The 23,062-nt window shown below is 54.2% G+C and overlaps 1 protein-coding gene across 1 annotated transcript in view; it reads left to right on the top strand.

Moving 5' to 3' along the window:
* NKAIN1 (sodium/potassium transporting ATPase interacting 1) overlaps positions 1–22,706 on the top strand; it is a 45,829-nt gene extending 23,123 nt beyond the window's left edge. The window contains exons 2-7 of the mRNA XM_012765478.2: positions 14,821–14,958; positions 17,216–17,296; positions 18,634–18,831; positions 19,927–19,987; positions 20,544–20,625; positions 20,758–22,706. Of these exons, the coding sequence (XP_012620932.1) occupies positions 14,821–14,958; positions 17,216–17,296; positions 18,634–18,831; positions 19,927–19,987; positions 20,544–20,625; positions 20,758–20,767 (570 nt within the window). The 3' untranslated portion in view covers positions 20,768–22,706. The remainder of the gene's footprint in view (positions 1–14,820; positions 14,959–17,215; positions 17,297–18,633; positions 18,832–19,926; positions 19,988–20,543; positions 20,626–20,757) is intronic.
* The last annotated feature ends 356 nt before the right edge of the window (positions 22,707–23,062 follow it).

Here is a 23,062-nt window from a genome sequence, read left to right as displayed (position 1 = left end):
ACAAATGCAGCGAGGGTCTGGCTGGGTTGGACTGGATGGGGTGGGTGGGGAAAATGCCACCTTGCCTCAAAGGGGCCTGCACATTAGGACATCTGTGGTCCCTTATTCAGAGCATGAGTCCTCTCAGCCCGTGGGGGACACAGGCCCAGAGTGTGCACCATAAGGAGCAATCATCACAGCCAACACATGGCTGTGAGCCAGGCAGCATTCTGAAGATTGTACACATCCCTCATTTAAGCTTCCCAACAACCCAATGCAATAGGGACTGTTATCATCATTCTTATTTTACAGTTGGAGACATTAAAGAACAGAGAGGTTAAGTGACTTGCTGAAGGTCACACAGCTAATAAGTGTTCAAGGTAGGATTCAAACCCAGGTGGTCTGGCTCCTAGGCCACACGTTTTACCACTACACTATACAGCTTCTCAGGGAACAAGCTGCAAGAATCTGACCTTGGTATGAAACCAAGGATTAAATTATTTTCCTAATAATGCCAGATGTGGGCACAGTGCTGTACAGTTTTAAAAGGACATACTAATATATAAGTTACTTTCATGGCTGTGATCTTACTTGATCGTCCAACTTCTCTATGAAGAAGACAGGGCATTACTGGCCTCTTTTTTTTTCTCTCTTTGAGACAAAGTCTGACTCTATTGCCCAGGCTGGAGTGCCATGGCGTCAGCCTAGCTCACAGCAACCTCAAACTCCTGGGCTCAAGTGATCCTTCTGCCTCAGCCTCCCGAGTAGCTGGGACTACAGGCATGTGCCACCATGCCCAGCTAATTTTTCTATTTTTAGTAGAGACAGGGTCTCACTCTTGCTCAGGCTGGTCTCAAACTCCTGACCTGAAGTGATCCTCCCGCTTTGGCCTCCCAAAGTGCTAGGATTACAGGCATGAGCCACTGCACCTGGCCCTACTGGCCTCTTTTTGCCAGTGAGAAATTAAGATACAGAGAGGGAAAGTAAGTGGCTTGTCCAATCCATAATTTACTGGACATTTATTGTATGCAAACTCCTTTATTTACATTACCTCATTGGATCCTCACACAAATCCACGAGGCAGGTATTATTATTCTTCCCACTTTGCAGATGAAGAAACTGAGGCTCCTGCAGGTGACTCTCCCAGATCCCACAGCTGTGAGAGTGGGGACTCCAGAGGCTGAGCTGGTAATTACTGGGCTTTCCAGCCTCTGTCCCATGCTGGGCAGATGTCACCTCCTGCTGTTTTTGTTCTGGTCTTCCCCACCCACCTCCATCCTTCTAGCCACCCCCGAAATTCCGAACACTGCCTTAATTAATTCTCTCTACCTAAGTGCCCACTTCATTAAGGTGCTTTCTGCCACGAGTTTTTGGCTTAATTATGTGGTGTTGCTCATTGTACTTAGTCAGGGAATCTGATTAATCACCATTTTATTTATCCAAACGTTCATTTATCTGCAGCCAGCGTCTCCTGGGAGAGCCTTGCTTTTGCTGAGTTTTCTCCGCCTGGGTTGTCTCCCCTGCACCCCTGTCCCAAGTGCTCCTCCTTGGAGGACACCGTCTCCCCAGGCCTTTGCTGCCCACTCTGGAGCCTGCTGGGGGTCCCGGCTCTGGTGGGTGGGACTGGGGACACCTCAGCAGGTTGGACGCGGGGACGCAGGCAGAGGCGGAGTGGGCTGCCACGAACATGACATCCCGGAGAGTGGGGCCCCAGGCCTGGAGGAGGATCCTGTGCCCTGTCCTCAACCAAGAAAGGCCTCGGGGTCTCCACCTGACCTCTGACCTCCAGCCAGAGAGCACTGTGCCCAAAGCACCCAGCTGCCACACCCCTCTGCTCAAACCTCCCCTGCCTCCTGGGGACCAGCAGGATGAAGCCCTGGGTCTGAGGGTTAGCCACATCTCTTCCCCACTGCCACCCTCACTCCATCCGTCCAGAGCTGGCCCAGATCCCCACAATGTCCGTCCTTTCCCACATACAGGGTGGCCAGCTTGTCCCAGTTCGCCCAGAGCTCTTGGATTTTTGTTCCTGAAACTGCTGCCCTCTGAGAAACCCCATGGTCCCAGGCAAACCAGGATAACTGGTCACCCTACCCACAGCTCAGGGTTTGTCCCCCATGGATTTCATCCTTGAATGTCTTTGTTTCCTTATGAAAGTTATTCCTCAATGTAAAAGCCTTGCAGAAATAGATCAGGTTGCATCTCGAAGTCCCCCATAATCCCACTTCCCGGAGTTAAATTAATAGTTTGGCGAGTCTTTCTTTTTTCACTTATTTACAAAAATAGGATTGTACCACTAAAGTGGCTCTGCACCCTGCCTCCCTCCCCCCCATATCTTGGCCCTCTTTCCACAGCCTGTCGTATGTCTGCCTTGTGTTCCATAATTTACTGTGTCCCCTTCTGAGGGACCTCTGGAGTGTTTTCATTATTATAGTCAATTCAAAGCCAAATTTAAATATCACCTCCTTTGTAAAGCCTTCTTTGACCCTACAGGTGATCCCAGGATTTTTTTCTTATTACTCTCATTTTAATAACAGTGGCTGATTTTTTTTTTTATTTTTAGAGACAAGATCTCACTTTGTCACTTGGGCTGGAGTGCAGTGGTGTCATCATAGTTTACTGTAACCTTAAACTCCTGGGCTCAAGTAATCTTCCTGCCTCAAGCTCCTGAGTAGCTGGGACTATAGGCACGTGCCACCATACCCAGCGAATTTTTTTTTTTTTTTTTTGAGACAGAGTCTCGCTTTTTTGCCCAGGAGGCTAGAGTGAGTGCTGTGGCGTCAGCCTAGCACACAGCAACCTCAAACTCCTGGGCTCAAGTGATCCTCCTGCCTCAGCCTCCCAAGTAGCTGGGACTACAGGCATGCGCCACCATGCCCGGCTAATTTTTTCTATATATATATATATATATATATATATAGTCTAATATATATATATATATATATATAGGCCAATTAATTTCTTTCTATTTATAGTAAAGACGTGGTCTCGCTCTTGCTCAGGCTGGTTTTGAACTCCTGACCTCAAGCAATCCTCCCTCCTCGGCCTCCCAGAGTGCTAGGATTACAGGCGTGAGCCACCCGCGCCCGGCCTAATTTTTTTTTATTTTTTGTAGGGACGGGAACTCAATATGTTGTTCAGGCTGCTCTGAAATTTCCAACCTCAAGCAGTTCTGCCTCAGCTTCCCAAAGTGCTAGGATTGCAGCCCTGCCAATAGTTGACATTTATGGAGTGCTTACTATGCAGACACTTGACATATGTTGTCTCATTTAATTTTCACAACTCCAGGAAGTGTGGACACCACTGTCATCCCCATCTTACAGATGAGGAAAGTAAAACCCAAGCTCACACACCTGGTGACTGGCAGAGCCAGGATCTGCCCTCTGCCCCACTACCCTACACTGACGCTCATGGTTTTGCAAAGGGTGGACTGAGGTGGGTGGTGCTGAGGTCCAGAGCAGGGTCAGATGTCCTCTGATCCCGGGTGACCACGAGGGCAAGCCCCCAGAAGGTGTTGCTGAAAGGTCATGTGTGCAAAGCTGGTACTCCAGCTTCTGATTCACTTTCCATAAGAACCCAGAAATGAGGTGGGGGAAGGGCGGGACCGGAGAGGGTGGCACTGGAGGAGTAGGCTCTGCCAGGCTCCCTCCCGTGGGCTCTCTGGGCCCGTCCAAGGGGCCTGCCCCACAGGCAGAAAGCGATAGAGATGGTGGTGAGAGCAGTGCAGCGAGGCCTGGGCCTGGGAGAAGCCCCTTAGTCCTCTAAGTACCACTACGAGGTGGACATCCTCCCCTCTCCATCTACAGAGGAGGAAACTGAGTCACAGAGTCACTGTCCTGCAGGTCAGGCTGTGCTGCCCCATGATGCCTCCCACTATAGCCCCCCATGTTAGGACCAGATGGATGAAGGGATTTTTTGTTTTTATTTTTTAGACATCCCCTTGGTAATACCCAGGCTGCTTGGCCTGGGATTTATGCAAATTAATGTAGATATATGCTAATTAGATCACTGCCAGGCACTTTGTTCTAATGGAGCTGCCAGCTCAGGGGTGTGGTGGGATAGATCTGCCCAGAAGGGGCCTGCAGACCCCCCAGCTGAGGAAGAGATGGGGACGGGTCAGTGGTCACTGAGATGAGGGGGTGGGTTGCCATGGAGACAGAGGCCAGGTCCCTGCCGCTGCCTCCTGGCAAGACCAGGGCTGGCCCCATCAGCCCACCGAGACTGTCCTGGGCCTCCCCGGCAGCTCCAAGCTGGTCTCTGAGGGCTAATTATGCGGAAAGTAGTGACCAGCTGCTCCCCGGCTGCCCCAGGCCCAGCTGAGGGATAGGGCTGGGCCACAGCAGGAGGGCGTGAGGACAGACAGATGGCAGGCTGGGAGCTGGGGGCAGGGGAATAGGGATCTGTCCCGAGGAGGAGGGATATCACCACTCACCACTGCAGAGCAGAAGGCCCCTCCAGCAGGGCCAGCAGGGGTGAGATTTGGAAAGCCCAGGCATGGGAACAGGAAAGGGTGTGGGGGGAGAGCAAGGGCTTGGTCCCCTGACACAATGGTCAGAGCCTGAGCTCTTCTCTGCCCCTTGGGCAAACCCCTACACCTCTCTGGGCCTCAGTTTCCTCATCTGTAAATGGTGGTAGAATTAAGAGAAGTGTACGAGGTTTAGAGGCAGTAGGTGCTGTTCAAAGTTTTCTAAGATAGACCCACTGAGAGAGGCCATGAATCTCCTGGGAGATTTTTGTTTTGTTTTGTTTCGTAATGGCAAAGAACTTCTTGCCCCTGGGACAGGTGTTCCTGGTGTCTGTGCTGAGGAAGGAAAGGGCAGGTCCCCAAGAAGACAGGAACTGGGTCCACTGTGTTCACCACTGAGTTCTCAGGACGAGAAACGTTTGTAGAATAAATGAATGAATAGACATTAAGTACTCGAACAGCGTCCAGCTCAAACAGGGGATGAATGAATGTTAGCTGTACATCTCTGCCCTCAGGAGACTGGGCTGGGTGACCCTGGAGAGGCCCTTTGATTCAGGACCTGCTATGCCTGTCCCTCTACCTCCGTCTGTCCTTCCTCCTCCCCTGACTGACTGCCACACCCAGAGTGACTTCAGAAGACTGGGGTGACTGCTCCATATCAAAGCTACGGTGCCAGGCTGGAGAAGAAGGTGCACTTGGCTGGCAGCACGTGCACGAGGGGAGGTGACGGCTCTGGGTGTCCTCAAGCTGGAGGAAGCAGAGATGGATGTGAGGACCTAGGCAGAACCCAGGGACACGACATAACCAAGAGCCAGTGGACCCAGCAGCTGAGGAAGAAGGGCCATCAGGCCCTCAAGGCCGGCACCCTTGCAGGCAGGAAAGCCACGGCAACACCAAGCCTAGACATCAAGTTGGAGCCACTGACACTGCCATTGTACAGATGAGAACACTGAGGCCCAGAGGAGGAGGGACTTGGCCAGGGTCACACAGCAAAATCACGTCGGAGTAGGAGACTTCAGATCCTTTGAGCCACTCGAGTACTCTTCACGTCGTCTCAGTGAGGAGTCAAATGTAAAACATTTTTTCTTAACATTTTAAAAATATAACTTTGCTGTAAGAAATTTCAGAAATACAGAAGTGTGTATAGTTAAAATTAAAAGTCTCCCTGTCTCCCCATTCTCACTCCCTAGAGATAACTTCCCAAAGCCGTTCACTGTGTCTTTCCCTGGCTTTTTTTTTTTTTTTTTTTTGAGACAGAGTCTCACTCTATTGCCTGGGCTAGAGTGCCGTGGCATCAGCCTAGGTCACAGCAACCTCAAACTCCTGGGCTCAAGTTATCCTACTGCCTCAGCCTCCTGAGTAGCTGGGACTACAGGCATGCGCCACCATGCCCGGCTAATTTTTTCTATATACATATTTAGTTGGCCAATGAATTTCTTTCTATTTATAGTAGAGACGGGGGTCTCGCTCTTGCTCCGGCTGGTTTCGAACTCCTGACCTTGAGCGATCCTCCCTCCTCAGCCTCCCAGAGTGCTAGGATTACAGGCGTGAGCCACCGCGCCCAGCCATTCCCTGGCTCTTGATTCTGCATGTACAGTCGCTCGCATTTGGTATCTTTGGAGGGGGGGCGGTTACACAAATGGAATAATATTGTTCTATTGGTTGCTTTTTTCACTTAACAATGACGGCCTTGGCCTTTTTCCAGTGTGACGTGAGCTGGGACAGAGAGGCAGAAGGGCTTCAGAAGCCCAGGAAGAAAAAGTGTGTGTGTGTATGTTGGGAGCTGGGCTTGAGTCTCCACGGATCACCGCGCACAGTGGAAGGGAAGCTGGCAGACAAGCCCCCACTATGGGCACCCACGGAACTGTGGTATCTGCCTTGAGTCCTCCGAGGCAGGATCCACACCATGTGCTCACTGCCATATCCCCTGTACCTCGCCCAGGACCTGGCACATAGTAGGTGCTCAAGAAGTATTTGTTCAGTGCATAGAGTCCCTACTAGGCCCGGCTTCCTGGACTTTGCCAAAGACCACCTGGTGTCCGTGACTCTGTTCCTTTCAGTCTCTTGTTGGGGGTTTCTTCCAACTCGTGCTCAAACGGCATGGACCCCCGGAGATGCTGACAGAGCTGGGGGAGCGTGAGGAGCCCTCCCCTTAGGCAAGTCACTGCCCCCTCTCTGCCATCCGTTTGCTCACCTCCCTAATGAGGGGCTTGGGCCAGCAGATCTCAGGGGTCCTTCAGCCCTGCCATCTGAGGCTTCAGTCCCACTCCCTGATTTCATGGATGAGGGTCTGAGTCGCATTTAATTTTGTCAGCTGTCTCAGAAATCCACTGGGAAAGGGGGCTTCAGTTTGGGGGTGCAGCAAAGGCTGTTGCCGTTTGCTGAGCACCAGGAGCTACCAACTACATGCTAGGTGCCCAGCTGGCTGGGACCTCCTTTTTTTTTTTTTTTTTTTTTTTTTAGAGAGGGAGACGGAGTCTTGCTGTCACCCAGGCTGGAGTGCAGTGGCGTGACCGTAGCTCACTGCAGCCTTGAACTCCTGGGCTCAAGTGATTCTCCTAACTCAGACTCTCGAGTAGCTGGGATTATAGGCATGCACCACCACACTTGGCTAATCTTTTTTTTTCTTTTGTAAATTAATTAATTTTTACTTATTTGTTGTTGTTTTTTTTTTAGCAATTCTTCATGTCTTAAGATTGGCTAATCTTTTTTTTTTTTTTTTTTTTTTTGAGGCAGAGTCTCGCTTTGTCCCCCAGGCTAGAGTGAGTGTCGTGGCATCTGCCTAGCTCACAGCAACCTCAAACTCCTGGGCTCAAGCAATCCTGCTGCCTCAGCCTCCCAAGTATTTGGGACTACAGGCAGGCGCCACCATGCCCGGCTAATTTTTTCTATATATATTAGTTGGCCAATTAATTTCTTTCTATTTATAGTAGAGATGAGGTCTCGCTCTTGCTCAGGCTAGTTTCGAACTCCTGACCTCCAGCGATCCGCCCACCTCGGCCTCCCAGAGAGCTAGGATTACAGGCGTGAGCCACCGCGCCTGGCCTGATTGGCTAATCTTTTTAAACGTATTTTATAGAGACAGGGTCTCACTATGTTGCTCAGGCTGATCTTGAACTCCTGGCCTCAAGCGATCCTCCTGCCTTGGCCTCCCAAAGAGCCGAGATAATGAGCATGAGCCACCACCATCTGCCCTGCAGGACATTTTACCAGTGAGGAAACTGAGGCTCAGAGAGGGAGTGTAATTTGCCTAAGCTCACACAGTGAGTCTCAGTGACCAAACTGGGACTGAAACTGAGGCCTGCCTGTCCCCAAGTAGGGAGCCTCAAACCTCAGGGAACTAAAGTCAGTAAGAGAGACAGAACCAGGGTGAACCAAACTGTTCTCCAGAAATGCCAGGGGCATCTCCCTCACCATTCCCCAGGTGTCAGACTTCCCTGCCCAGGGCCAATGGCAATGGCTGGAATTCTGGCCAGGGAAGCAGTTGACTTGTAGAATTGGCTGGCAAGGGCATAGGCACAAGAGGCTTCTGATGGGTTCCATGGCCCCAATGCAGCCCTGCCCCACCCTCTCTCCCAGCCAGCTTCCTGGGGTGGGGGTGGGCCCATCGGCATTATTCATCCCTCACCCCCAACCCCTCACCCCCCACCTGGGGTTGGGTTCCTGGGGTGGTGTCTAGACAGACAAGAGCATCCTACTGAGAACAGAGGCAGCCCTGCCTCGGGGCTGAAGGTTCCCATGGCAACAGCATCCCCCTTGGCTGGCAGCTACCCGATAAATAAATAATTAAGGGTGGGGGTGGGGAGCTCAGGGCAGGGGGAGGGGCAGCAGGGGCGGCTTCACTCTGGAGAGGAGGGGGGCGGGTTAGGCTCAAAGTAGGCTGGGGGAGGGGCTTGGCATTGCCAGGTAAGAGAAGGTGGGTGGAGAGAAGTGGCCAGCTATGAGAGATGGGAGAGCCAGGACTTGAGGACAGGCTGTGCAGGGGGGTGAGGGCACAGGAGGGAGACCAGGACCTAAGGGTTGGGTTTCTCACTCCTGCAGCTGGACGCATCGTGGGGCCCAAAACACTGGAAATGGACCAGGTTTTGGCGTATTGCGTTCACAATAAGCCATTGGTTACAAAGGGGCTGGGGGCTACAAGGTGAGTGACAGTCACTGAAGCTTGGGTGGACATGCATTTCCTGGGACACTCATACTTAGGAGGATGAGCTGCATGGGGACCAGGGCGTGGCCGGGGAGGCCGGAGACTAAGCTTAACTTTTAGCACCTGCAGTGTGCCGGGCGCTGCTGAAGTTACTGCAGTGAATGACAGGAGCAGATATCCCTGTCCTCATGGAGCTTGCCATCCACTGCAGGAGACAGATGGCACATGAGCGGTGGGTGGTGTGTTCGCCAGTCATAAGTGCCGTGGCAAAAATAAAGCCAGAGGGGAGGCAGGGAGCTCTGCAGAGGAATATAATTTTAAACAATACTGACTCCTTGCAGCCCTATGAGGAGGTACTGTGAATCATACCCATTTTGTTGACAAAGAAACTGAGGCACAGGGAGATTATTGACTTGCCCAGAGTTGCATCATAACCAGTGCACCAGGATTCTGACCTAGGCTCTGCTCCTAACCACCCGGTCACCCTGCCCTGGGACACTGCCATAGGGCAGAAGCCAAAGGAGAGTATTGCTGGCAGGAGAGATGGCAGTTGAGGCCAGGTGAGATGAGGAAGATGAGGACTGAAATTCACCTGCTGGATTTAGTGACTTGAGGACCGATACCGCCACACCGCAGTGGGCCGACGGGTGAGTGGCGGTGGGGGCAGGTGGGGGCACCAAGACCTTTCACAGAGAGTGATGAGGCATCAGCTGGGGGCTGGCGGTGAGGCGCTTTTTTAAATTAAAAACGACAGAGGCTTGAGCTTGTTTAGGAGCCGGTGGGAAGGACCCTGGGAAGGGAGGGGTTTACAGGAGAAGGGGCTGTGGGTGGTGTGGGCTCCTGAGAAGACAGGAGGGGCTGGGTCCAGTGCAGGTGGCGGGATTGGCCTTGGGTGGGAGGAGGGACGGCACCTCCAGTGTAGCCGGCAGGCGAGGGGGAGACCAGGCCATCACTGAGAGTGAGGTGGGGGAGGTCCCAGGGAGGGTCCCAGGGGAGGACAGTGAGACGCTCCGAAATCATCATAGGGAGAGTGAGTTCCCCGGAGAAACCTAGCCCAGTTGTGGGATGGCCCGTGTCTGGGAGCTCAGGAAGGCAGTGGCTGTGGGGCTACAGTGGACCGGCCTCCCCACGGAGTGACCTCCCGCAGCGCTGGCCCATGCGGGCACTGAGGAAACGCACGGCTGGCTCACCCAGGCGCAGGCGTCTCTGCCAGGTGGGACGGAAGGCAGAGCCGGGGAGAGGGTGGTGTAGCCACAGGGCCCGGGCCTCAGGGGCACAGGGTCCTGCAGTCTGAAAGCAGCTCGGGGACCCCAGAGGCCACCAGCCCCACCCTTGGGCCCAAGGAACGTGGGATGCGAGAAGGCGGCCAAGGGAGAGCAGATCCTTGGGTGCAGCGTGCCAGGGGTGGCGGGGCCCCTCAGGGAGGGGGCCGAGAATAGGACTTGCTGGTTCGGAGCAGCATGTGGAAGGGGCAGAGGGAGAGCTGGGTCAGGGGGGCAGAGAGGACTGACGGGCATAGGAATGCAAGACTTGGGTGGCTTGTTTTCCTCTGTCACTCTGGGATGGACTACGGTCAGGGGACTGATCCGTGCGGCGGGGCTGAGGGCTGTATTAGAAAAAGCGCGGGGCGGGAGTGGTGGCCAGGCCTCCTCTGCTACCCCAGGAGAGCAGGGAGAGGCTGCGTCTGTCGCCACCAGGAGCTTCCATCCTGGCCCACTTAGGGGAGAGACTCGAGAACCCAGCTCGGTGTGGCTTGCAGCTGACTGGGTAAAAATATCCCCAAAGTGGATTTTTTCTCTCAGTGCACATGCATGCGAAATCTTTGCAAAGGAGGTTGCTGTTACCTCCACACAATTCTTGCCTCCCAAGTAACAAAGGCACGCCCAGGCCGGTTATTTACAGTCACCACAGCCCTCGGATGATTGTTTCTGAGCCAGTGCCACCAGATGGGGAAGACGGTCCTCCTATTTTGTTCTTATCATCGTGTTAATTAGCTGCATGTCGCTGCTGCACAAGCAGAAGTTCTGCAATATTTGACTTGGTTTTCTAATAAAAAAATAATAGAATTATTTTTAGAGTTGAGATTATTTATGACACTGCATCTGAATTTTAAAGAGATATTTAAATCTTCACTCAACACTGTGGGGGGAGACGGCCTCCTTGGGGCCTGGGTCACGGCGCTGGCGACGCTGGTGTGCCTGTCTGATTTCCTGTCCTCCTCTCCTGGACTGAGTCCCCAGAGGGAAGGGACCACGACGTCGTCACTGCTGCCTGGCATACGCTACACGTCCTATGTATGAATGAAGAAGTGATGGGCCCGGGCCGGGCGAGGGCATGGCAGATGTCGGGCGGAGGGATAAATGGGTGGGTCTGGCTGGGTTGCAGGTGAGCGAGTGAATGGTTTGGGTGCGAGGATGGGGGGAGGCAGAGGGACGGCGGGAGTGGCGAGAACAACCCTGCGCCATGTCCCGTGTCCTGTGGAGAGAGCGGTCCCCGTGGGCCAGGCAGGGAGGTCTTCCTACGAAACCAGGGAATCACACTGCACTTTGAGGACCAAGGGGGCTTTGGATAAAGGAAAAGGGAAATGAAGGTGGGACTGTCGTTTCAGCCACTTGGATGCAGGAACTGACGGGAATAAAGGATTGAGCAGATCCTACTGCGCCTGGGGTGCCCGCCTGGGATGCTTGGACCGGTCCGTCTTCTATTGATCAGCCGCCACTTGTCAAGTCTGTTAGTTTATGTGATACCTCCATAGCCACACAGCAGCTTCTCAGAGGAGGGATCGTCTTCTCTATTTACAGTTGAAGAAATAGGTTCAGAGAGGGGAAGTGACTTGTCCTAAGTCACACAGCAGAGCTGGAATTTGAACCTGAGTTTGAGTGGCTACAAAGCTGCTGCTTTTTTTTTTTAACTATCCCTCTGTCAATAAGGTCACAGATCTGATCTCAGGGTGTTCAGTTAAAAATAAAAAGGTCACAGAGAACAAAGAGGGCTTTTGAGTGGGAGCAGGGGTGATATCATCTCTTAGGTGGCATATTCGGGCAGGATGTCTCCCCAGCTACGGCACGAGCCTGAGCAACTCTGTCATCCTCCATCCTCTGATGAGAACCTTTCCCCCTAGGACCAGGGGTCAGCCGGGTTGAGAACATCAAGCCAGAGCCCAGACCACCAGGGCTCCCGAGGCCAGGAGGAAGAGTGGGAAGGGGAGGAAGGTTGGAGGTGGGGAGGTGTTTGGGATGGGGAACAGCAGAGACAGGTCGTGGTCATGGCAGCAGGCCCTGCACAAGCCTGAGGACTTTCTCCCTCAGGTCAGCAGACCCCTGAAGTCTAAGCCCTTAGAAATGATCTAGTGCAGTGACTTCTATGTATGGAAGAAGAGCCCAAGACCCAGCAGGGTATGTGGCTGCCCAAGGTCGCCCACAAGTCAGAAGCAGACTTTCCACCATCACTTACACCTCTTGACTCTCAGGCCATTGCCAACTGGGAAAGGTGGTGCATTGGTGCCACGATGGGACAGGTGGCAGAGAAAGGCCTATTCTGCCACCAACCTGCTGTGTGACCTTGAGCAAGTCACTTCCCAGCTCTGAGCCTCGTGTTCTCTTTCCTGAAAATGAAATGATGATCTCAGCCCTGCCTTTCTGCCAAGAAGTATCCAGTGAGAGATGAACTTTACAATCTGCAGAGCCGTGGGAGGAGAGTCACCAACAAGAGGCAGGCTGGTGCCAGGTGGGTAGGTGCCAGGGTTGGGCCTGGCACCACCAGGTTTCCCTAAATCCCTTGCCCAAGCCTGCGGATCCTTGGTCTCTGCCCAAGCTTTGCCATCTGCGTGGTGGCATCAGCTCCACCTCATCCTGCCTCCCTGCCAGGAAAAAGCCTTCTGGGATCTTCTCACTTCATCAGAATCTTCCCTCTCGCTCCCCAGCCAGACCCTCTCCTCGCCACTTCTATTGTCGTCAGGACTCTTGGTTGCAAGTGACAGAAATCAGAAGCACAAGGAGGGAGAACTAGCTTTAGGCATGGCTAGATCTGAACACCTAAGAGATGTCACCAGGACACCCCCTTGCTTGTGTTTGGTCTTCCTCCTATACATGCTCTCGCTGTCCTCAGCTGTGGCTTCCTCCCCGGGCGTCCTCCTGTCCTCCTGAGGTGGCAAAGACAGCCACCAAGAGGTCCAAGCTGGCACCACACCCATTCAGCTATCCTGACAGAAGAGAACAGCTCTGTCCCGACTGTGCCAGCAAATATCCAGGGTGGTTCTCAGGGACAGGGCACACAGGTGTCTTTGATCATTTGGCTACACCTGGGTTACCTGCCCACCCTAGAAACTAGAAACTGCCCGCCCAAGCCACGTGGACAGAGCGGTGGGAGGTGGTTCTTCAAAACCACAAAAAGAGCTGGGTGTGGGGGCTCACGCCTTTAATCTCAGCATTTTGGGAGGCCAAAGTGGGAGGATAACTTGAGGCCAGGAGTTCAAGACCAGCCTGAGCAGCATATCAAGACCCTGTCTCTAAAAAAAGTAAAAAAAAAAAAAAACAGATGGCCAGGCACAGTGGCATGTGCCTATAATCCTAGCAACTCAAGAGGCTGAGGCAGAAGGATGGCTTGAGCCCAGGAGTTGGAGTTCAAGCCCAGCCTGGGCAACATAGTGAGATCCCATCTCTTAAAAAAACGTGGGCCCCAGGCTGGGCGCAGTGGCTCACACCTATAATCCTAGCACTCTGGGAGGCCAAGACAAGCAGAGTGCTCGAGGTCAGGAGTTCGAAACCAGCCTGAGCAAGAACAAGACCCCGTCTCTACTATAAATAGAAAGAAATTAATTGGCCAAATAATATATAGAGAAAAAATTAGCCAGACATGGTGGCGCATGCCTGTAGTCCCAGCTACTCGGGAGGCTGAGGCAGGAGGATCACTTGAGCCCAGGAGATTGAGGTTGCTGTGAGCTAGGCTGATGCCACAGCACTCACTCTAGCCTGGGCAACAAAGTGAGACTCTGTCTCAAAAAAAAAAAAAAAAAAAGTGGGCCCCATTCATCATCTATGGCGAACGTATCTTGCTCTTGCTCTGTAAACCTATCTTGCCCTTCCCCAATAAACTTCATTTCACTCTTGCCTTGCGAAAATAAATACTTTTTAAAAAATGGATTCAGTCACCAGAAGAAGCAATGTTGTACAGTCAAACGCAGTAGGTATCTTGGTTGCATCACCAGGGCTCCCAAGGCCAGGAGGAGTCAGAGTGGGAAGAGGAAGGTTGGAAGTGGGGAGGTGTCTGGGATGGGGAACAGCAGAGACAGGTCGTGGTCGTGGCAGTGGGCCCTGGACAAGCTGATCTCAAACTCAAGCTAAGTATATCAGGTGAAAGACTGGACCAGGGGGCTGCTGGGTAAGGGATATTGATTGGTTCTTATACATATAGTAGCTTTTGCTGCATAACACATTGCTCCAAAACTTGGTGATTTAAAACAACCATTTTATTTAGTTTACGATTTTATGGGTCAGCTGGGAGGTTCTGGTCTGGGCTGTGTCTGTGGTGAGTTAGTGATCTAGGCTGATCTCGGATGGCCTTGCTCAGGTGTCCCACAACTGACTGGCTGTCACCTGGGCGCCTCCGCTCCCCTGCTCTCCACGTGGTCTCGCACCCTCCAGCAGGCCAGCTTGCTCACAAGGTGGTCTTGGGCAAGTGCACAAGCTCCGACACACTTGCATCGTGTTTGCCAAAGTCCCTTTGGGCAAAGCCAGTCTTATGACCAATCACAGCTGCCAGAGAGCAGGGAATCAGGAAGAGGAAGATTTGAGGCCAATTTTGCAATCTACTGTAGCTCCCTGGGGAAAGGGAATGAAAAGTTCCTTCTCTGTGGCCCGTGGATCCCATGGGCAGGGCAACCTACAAATGGAGATCGTCGAAGAGGTGACTCAGGCTTCAGGACTTCCCTGTCCCTCCAGGCCAGGGCTGGGGGAGGCGAGCTGGATCAGACCCTGACCCCCCAGTTTCTCCACATGGGGAATGTGCAGGAGCTTGCGCTGCTAGTGGGGAGGGCTCCTGACCCCGGCTCCCGACTCCCTCAGCCCACCCCTGCCCCTACCTCCCAGCATCCCTTTGGTAATGAGGGGCTGGATGGCTCCGAGACTGGTGCCTCATCGCCATGGTAACTGGTGCCACCTGCTCCCTAAGTTCAAGGAGGAGTCCCTGAGCGTCCCTTTCAGGGGGTGACTGTGGCCTCAGCATGTCTCTTCCACAGGTGGCTGCACTGGAGCGGCAGATCTTTGACTTCCTGGGCTACCAATGGGCTCCCATCCTGGCCAACTTCCTGCACATCATGGCGGTCATCCTGGGCATCTTCGGCACCGTGCAGTACCGCTCCCGGTACCTCATTCTGGTACGGTTCACCCGGCGCCTTCCCACGCCAACCCCTCTGCTCACCCCTGCCCACTCACCCCTGCTCCTCACCCAGCACCCCCCCCAGTGCTGGGCACCCAGACCGGCTGGTCCTGGTTCCAGCCTCGCTGGTGGGGTGGACGTCCAAATCCCAGGGCTTCTTAGCTCAGAGGAGCAAGGTTGGTATTTTGCCCAAAGAATTTCCTGGGGAAATAATCGAAATATACACAACACAGCCTGTGTGGGGCACACTGCCAGGATTTCCCGTGCTTTGTCACATCTTTACAGCAGCCCTGTGAGGTCCCTCTCGCTCTCTCCATTTTCCAGATGAGGGAACGGAGGCTCAGAAAGGTTACGAGTCTTCCTAAGGTCACACAGCCAATAAAGGCAGGGCCAGCATTAGAGCAAGAGATCTGGAGTGAAGGCTCCCACCGCGGCTCCACACGCCTCGGCGAGCCAGCGGTGGGCAGGGAAGGGTGGGCTTCCAGAAGGCCTGGCTTGTGTCCCCCCACCCAATGTTCATTGAGGACGTGGCGTGGAGCAGCTAGTGTGGCTTTGAGGTCAAGTGCCTCCCTGTGCTGCAACCCAGGAGTCTGACTGTGGCCCCTGCCCCTTCCCCACCGTCCCTTCCCGAGCCCTGGTCCCGCATGGTCCCTGTCAAGCCTGCTTTCAGCTAGACTGGCCCGCATGCCCTGCTTTCCCCCGAGACCTCCTCACGTGGCTGTCTCTCGGGAAAAGGCTTTTCACTAGATTTACTGCATGTGCTTGACACCTACGGTCACAGTGACATGCAGTGTCATGCTGCCCCAGAGCCCACACACGCTCATCACTCATTCTAGAACTTCTTCCCCCCAACCCCCACAGGCTCGGCTCCCAGAAGCCAGGGAAATAGGGCCCTAAAAATCTCCCTCACCTGACATAAGAGAACACATCTCTCCAGTTCTCAGGAAAGCCCCGGGCACCCCTGTCAACACCGCTGTCTGCCAGGTGACAGCCACTGGAATTGCAGGCACCGGACTCAGGTGGAAGCATCTGGCCCCTAAAATTGTCCTAACCTCCTCATGTCTAGCCCGTGGCTGCGGGCAGGGACCCACTCCTCCCGAGAGCGAGACGTGGGAAAACTGAGGGGCTGACAGGGGTCTGCCCTGGCCGCGCTGCTCCCAGCCCCCCTCCGGCCAGGTGGAAAGAGGGACCTGTGCCGCTCCGCTGCAGTTAACAGGGCAGGGAGGGGACCGGCAGCTTCCAGGCTGGACCCCTCTTCCATACTTGGGGTCCTGTTTGGTCTGTCACCCCAGCCTTTCTCCAGGCCTCACCCGTGGCCCTGCCCCCGCCTCCCTGCATCCCCTGTACCCCGACTCCAGCCACAGCCACGTGTAGGATGATGTCACACTTAGGATTACCTCCTGTCTCTTTTGGTCTGAAGTTCCTGGCATCCTTAAACCATTGGTGACTCAACTTACCTCCTCCAGCCGAGCACAGCCATTTACAAGAATTAAGGCTTCTTCCTAAGAGGTGAAGAGGTCCCTCATTCTCCCCACCACCGCCTCCAACCTAGACAATCCCAGGCCTCTGCCTCAGGCCCTCTGACATCCCACTTCTAATTGCCAGCTTGGCCTAACATGCACACTTTATAAGGCACTTTCTGTCATCTTGATAATTCATGCCCCGTGGGACTGCTTGTGCTGGGCACCGGCATTACAGCGGGGAATAAGGCGGGCAAGGTCCTCACCCCCTGGAGCATGTTCCTAAAAGTGTTATCTGACTTACGATCCCCGAGGGATTGTTTAAACAGCTCCTGAACACCATCCCTAGAAATTCACAATCAGTAGGTCTAGAGGGAGGACCTAAGAATCTGCGTTTTAAAGAAACTCCCCAAGTGATTCCAATATATTCTATGTATTCTAGAGACGGCTGGTCTGGAGGCTGCTGTTCTCTGCAGAGTGGGTAGGATTAGCTACCAGAGGACTTGGATTTGAGTGCCAGCCCTACCTCTTCCTAGCTGTGTGATCTTAGAAAGCCTAAACCTCCTCTTGGCCTTAAACGAGTTACCTCTAAAGAGAGGAGAATGCCTACTTTGCAGGGCTGTTGTCAGGGCTGATAGGTGTGAAAATGATTTGAAACTGTAGTGTGCCCTCTGAGTGAGGTATCATCGTAATTTCCCCTGCAAAGGTGTCCTCAGTCCCTGAGCTCTGTCTCCACTGACACCCACATCCCCACTCCCCCAGGCCCCGCCCTGATCCCACCTCTGCTTTCCCCAGTATGCAGCCTGGCTGGTGCTCTGGGTTGGCTGGAATGCGTTTATCATCTGCTTCTACCTGGAGGTTGGACAGCTGTCCCAGGTAAGCCTCAGGCCTGGCAGTGCCCTAGGGCAGAGCCTCCCTTTCCCATCCCCTGCCCCTTGGGCTCCTAGTGTGGCATATGTCTGGGGCATCCTCTCTTGAAGAAAACTTCTTACTGCACACCCAATTAATCTGTGTGCCCCATTCCCCACCCACATATTTTTGTTTCTGGCCTCTACACTTCTCAAAAACAACGATGGAGCAAATAAGGCTGAAGAGCCGTCCATGTGAAGATGGGCTGGGGGTCCCAGTTGACTACAAACTCAACAAAAATAAATAGTATGTGGTGGCTCAGAAAGCTACTCTTAGGTCCTAATAGTAGAGGTAGAGTGTTCAGAGCAAGGGAGGGGAAAATGCCGTGCACTTTGTACCCATAGAGATTTGGATGCAGCCCGGATCAATATTTTTCAGAAGAGAAAGAGACTAGTAAGATTGTGTTCAGGGAAGACTGAGCAGATGGTGTCACATGGAGAACTACTGAAAAAAGGGACTGTTTATTCACCAGAAGATGGTAAAAAAAAAAAAAAAAAAAAGTGGGACCATTTAGCTTGAATAAAAGCAAGTCCAGAGTGATACACCTTCTGTTTTGAAACATAAAGAAGGCAAAACATGTGAATAAGAGCATTGCCGTTGTAGTTTGACCCTGCTAGATTCAAAACCCTGCTCTAACGTTTCCTTGCTGTGTGACTCTGGGCAACTGGCTTATCCTCTCTGACCTTCAGTTCCCTCATGTAGTAGGTGTCTGTAGATAATAGCAACTACAGTTTTACGTGGTTGCCGAGGGGATGAAACATGAGATCACACATGTGAGTGCTTGGCCCCTGTCGGCAGGCATTGCATACTTATCTGACTAATGAGTGGCTGGATTGATGAACACCTGGATGCACACCTGGGTGAGCACTGGTCTAGGCCAGCCCCTTCCCCATCTAACAAATGGGGAGACCAAGGACCAAAGAGAAGAGAGATTTGCCCAGGGTCACTCACAGGGGCAGAGAGCAGTGGAGAGAATGAATGGACTGTGAAGCGGTCTGCATTGAGGATTTCACCAACAGCTGGGAGACTGAACCCAGTTACTGTTAATGTCCCTCCCAGCCCTGGATTCTGGGGCTTCTGTGGGTCAGCACCAGCTTAGGATGGAAGAGTGAGGCCTGCATGGTCATCGGGTGCCACCTACTGGCCAAGTGTGGACTTGCAGGTGCAGACTCCCAAATCAAACCAGAGAGAAGGCTATTACAAGCGCCAGGTGTAAAGTAGGCCTTCTAAGTCTCCTGGGGCCTGGGGAGTATATCCCCCTTCCTCTCCCCTAAGCTCAGTATCCCAGGCCCCTCTGCCCCCAGGACCGGGACTTCATCATGACCTTCAACACGTCCCTGCACCGCTCCTGGTGGATGGAAAACGGGCCTGGCTGCCTGGTGACACCAGTTCTGAACTCCCGCCTGGCCCTGGAGGACCACCATGTCATCTCTGTCACTGGCTGCCTCCTTGACTATCCCTACATTGAAGCCCTCAGCAGTGCCCTGCAGATCTTCCTGGCAGTGAGTCCTTCTGTGCCCCTGCCCCACGCACACTCCCAGAGCACCCCAGCCCTTTTGGTTAGCCCCAGCTAAGAGGGGGTGAACGTAGGTCTTCCAACCTGCATGTGCTTCTGCCTGGATCTGTTTCCATACCTTGTACCACCTCCCTTCCCCCCTGCCCCAGCCCCCTTGCGGGGAGTGAGCAGGTTTAAGGAACAGGATGAGGCACCGAACCGCAAGTCATTCTGGGTTTAAATACTCAGTACATCCACTGCATGACCTTAGACAAGCCACTAGCCCTCTCCAAGCTTGTTTCTTTATTCACAAAAAGGAGTGAATAAGGGTTGTGAGAATGAAAAAGTGGCTCCAAGGTAGTGGTAGTTCCGATTTCGGAGGGCCAGCCCCATCCTAAAGGTCACATAGTCCTTGTTCCTCTTAAAAAGCCATTAAGCTGTTACCCAGGTCTAACTGGGAAAAACTGAAGCTCAAAGAGGTAAAATAATTACCTGTCTGAAGTTAGACTCCCAGAAGAATTGGACCAGCTATGTTTGCTTTAAGATGCAGTCATTTGGCCGGGCGCGATGGCCCACGCCTGTAATCCTAGCTCTCTGGGAGGCCAAGGCGGGCGGATTGCTCGAGGTCAGGAGTTCGAAACCAGCCTGAGCAAGAGCAAGACCCCATCTCTACTATAAATAGAAAGAAATTAATTGGCCAACTAATATATATAGAAAACATTAGCCGGATCTGTACCCCCATAATATGCCGAAATAAAAAAAAAAAAAGAAAACATTAGCCGGGCATGGTGGTGCATGCCTGTAGTCCCAGCTACCCGGGAGGCTGAGGCAGTAGGATCGCTTGAGCCCAGGAGTTTGAGGTTGCTGTGAGCTAGGCTGACCCCACGGCACTCACTCTAGCCTGGGCAACAAAGTGAGACTCTGTCTCCAAAAAAAAAAAAAAAAAGATGGAGTCATTTAACTTGAAGTTATGACGGGTTTGCCTTCATCCGGGCACGCCCCTCCCTCCCCAGTCACGGTGGGCAGGGCAGGGCTAGGCAGGGGGTCCAGGAAAAGGCTCCCTCTCCTCCTTCCCTCCCTCACGTGTCGCCCCCTCCCCCAGCTGTTCGGCTTCGTGTTCGCCTGCTACGTGAGCAAAGTGTTCCTGGAAGAGGAGGACAGCTGTGAGTAAGGCACCCGTGGGGAAATGGGGAGCCTGGCCCCGCACCGCCCCTCGTGTTCAGCACCCTGGACAGAGGCCTGGACTGGGCCTTGGCGGGAGGGAACCTAGGTTGGCCAAGGGGCCCCTTTGGAGGGGAAGAAGAGGCGGCGGGGGTGGATGGGGGCGTACAGAGCCAGCCCATTCTGGAATGAGGCCCAGACGTCCAGGTGCCCAGTGCATGGCCCCAGCGCCTTTTCCCCATCTCGCCCCACCCCCACCGGAGGTCTCTCAGTTGCTCCAGCCCCGCCCCCAGGAGACTTCTCTTTTGTCGGGCCGCCCTGCCTCCCAGGCTCCAGTCTCAAGTGTCAGGACTTGAGCCCCTGCTGGCCCAGCCCCTCGGAGGCCCATCGCCCAGGGTCGGGGTCCGGCGCAGAGCCCGACCTACGGCGCGCGGGGGTCCGACCCTCGCCGGGTGGCCCGGCTCCGCCTGCCCTCCGATTCTCCCCTCGCAGGGCCCAGCCTCCCGTGACTCGCCCCCAGCGGCGCGTCGCTAATCACGCTCCACCTCCCCTCCGCAGTTGACTTCATCGGCGGCTTCGACTCCTACGGATACCAGGCGCCCCAGAAGACGTCGCATTTGCAACTGCAGCCTCTGTACACGTGGGTCGCGGCGCCGGGCGCTGGCGCAGGCGGGGCGGGCTTTAGTGCCGGGGAAAGCGGGGTGGAGGGGCGGCCGAGGTCTACGCCCCTGCCTCCGGGGTCCACTCCCTGACCCGCCTCTGTTCCCCGCAGGTCAGGGTAGCCGCTGCCCCGCGCCGCGCCCTGGGCGCCCCGGACTGCCAGCCGCTGCGAGCTCGGGCCTCGGCGGGCGGGCGGCGCCCCCTGGCGGCCCGCGGACCCGCTGCAGCCTGCGCCGGCCCTCCTGGGTCTACAGCCGAGAAGCGGACTAGGACTTGGACTTGGCCCTTCGCGTCTGCGTCCGGACTGCAGGGGCGGGGCGGGGGAGGGGATGGCGGGTTTGTATTTTTTTTATCACAGCCTCCGCGTGCGCTGGGGCCTTCCCCCCTTCTCCAGCCTCTCCCTTTCACCTTCGCCCAGCACCTGCCCCCTGTCCAGAGAGAAACAGCAGGACAGCGGACTCACCGCATCTCACTGCACTCACTCACCAGCCCTGGGGAAAGCGACTGAGAACTAGGGGCAGGAGTCCTGGGTTCTAATCGCAGCTCCATCACTGAGTGACGTCTAGCAAAGGCCTTGTCCTCTTTGGGCCTCAGTTTCCCCACATCAAATTAAAATAATCCCTTAGCAAGTGAACTCTTCTAGCCTTCTGGTTTGACTCAATTCCTTGGGCAAGACTAGGATTATAATTCCCATTTTGCAGATATGGAAACTGAGGCCCAAAGAGGTGAAGTGATTTGCTTGAGGCCACCCAGCTAAGCTTTTGGTGGGCCTTGACCACAATGTACTTTCTGTAATTTCAGACTCCAAAACCCACCCAGTGTCTGGTCTCTGAGTTCCACTTCCAAGCCCTCTTCCAGCTTGGACACCCTGGAACCCATATGGTCCCCACCACATTCACACACCACTGCCATCACTTGCCAACGCCTCTCTTAAAGCAATATACCCGTTGGTTCTCTTGTCGGGAACCGGATGGACAGAGCCCAGAGCCCTGAATGTAGCCTGAGCAACAGGGAAGACTTCCTACACTCAGCCTCTGTCCACCTTGGCAAACCTTTCAAGCTCTCTCCTCCAGCAAAGTGGGGCCACAACTCAGTGCCCCCACGGCCCTTCCAGGTCTCTGAGGCTGGGTCTGCCATACCCATGATCAGCCCCCTCGGCAACTCCGCCAGCCCCTGATGGCTCCATCCACCTGACCACTTGGAAGGCCCGTGGTTCCAGAGGGGAAGAGGGCTGCCTGGACACCAGGGTTTATGGATCACCAGCGTTTGTGGCCACCCCAATCCAGAAGTGACCTCTAACAAGTCCAGGAGGAGTTCCAAAGGGGCAGATGAGGGTGTGGGTAATTAATTGGGGGGATGTCAGGAGGACCAGCATGCCCACCCTTCCTTGGGGACAAGTAGAGGTGAGAGCTCTTTCTCCCACCTGCCTCCAGGGACTCCTCTGAGGTATCTGCATCCTGTGCCCTAGCCAGTGAGTGCACAGCGGGAGGATCAGGCCTCAGCATCGCAGGCTGTGAAGCAGCAGCAGCCCCGGGTCAGGGAGGAGGTTGGCAGGCAGGGGCGACCTGGAGGGAAGCCCAGATGGTGCAAGTGGTTTGCACACCTGAGCCTGTCCCTGGTGACCACTCTGCGACTTGCTCTCCACCCTCTGATCTAGCATTCCCTACCCTCCAAGGCCAGAATGTCCTGAGCTAGGCTGGCACCCCACCCCACCATCCCATCTTCAGTCCTGTGCCAAGCAGCCAGCCCCAGGAGTGCCTCTGGCCGCAAGGTCCCAGGCAGCTGGTGGGCACAGCTGAGAGGGGGGCCGTTCCCTTCAGGATGGGCAGCTACTCTGCCCCAGGGCCAGCTCCTGTCTCCAGCCCTCACTTTTCTCACTCCCACCCGCCCAGACCCCTTTCTACTCAACGGGTGTAGCCACTGGTGCTTTGAAGCCTTTTGTTTTTATAAGATGGTTTTTGCAAGGGGACCAGGTTCTCTTTTCACTAGGACCTTGCAAGGCGGGGAGTGCTCCCCTGGTTTCTGTGTAGGTGGGTTGATTAAAGATGGTGTTTTCTTCTCTATTTTCCTGTCCTGCCCTCTGGATCAGCGGGACCTTCTAAGGGAGATGTCTCTGCACAAGGGTGGTCTGGGCTGAGTCCATGTCATCTCTAGGGCACTGCAGTGCCTCTGACTGGTTTTGTGGCTTTAGGCAAATCACTCTCCCTTTCTTTCCTCATCCAAAAAAAATGCAGAGGTCAGACTAAGTGGGTTCCCAAACCTGCCTTCACAATCCCTTGAGCTTTCCACTTATTTTTCTGATTAGGTGCATTTGGAGTTTATGCTTCCAAATATCCTTTGCATCTTGGCTCTTCCCTCTTCCTGACGATTCAGTTCCTGGCTTCAGTGCTGGAATGAGCGGGCACACGGTGCATTAG

This window comes from Microcebus murinus, chromosome 2 (assembly GCF_040939455.1).
Source record: "Microcebus murinus isolate Inina chromosome 2, M.murinus_Inina_mat1.0, whole genome shotgun sequence".
In the NCBI taxonomy this organism is placed as follows: domain Eukaryota; kingdom Metazoa; phylum Chordata; class Mammalia; order Primates; family Cheirogaleidae; genus Microcebus; species Microcebus murinus.
Note: the sequence above shows the minus strand (reverse complement) of the source record. Positions and strands in the feature narration are given on the sequence as shown.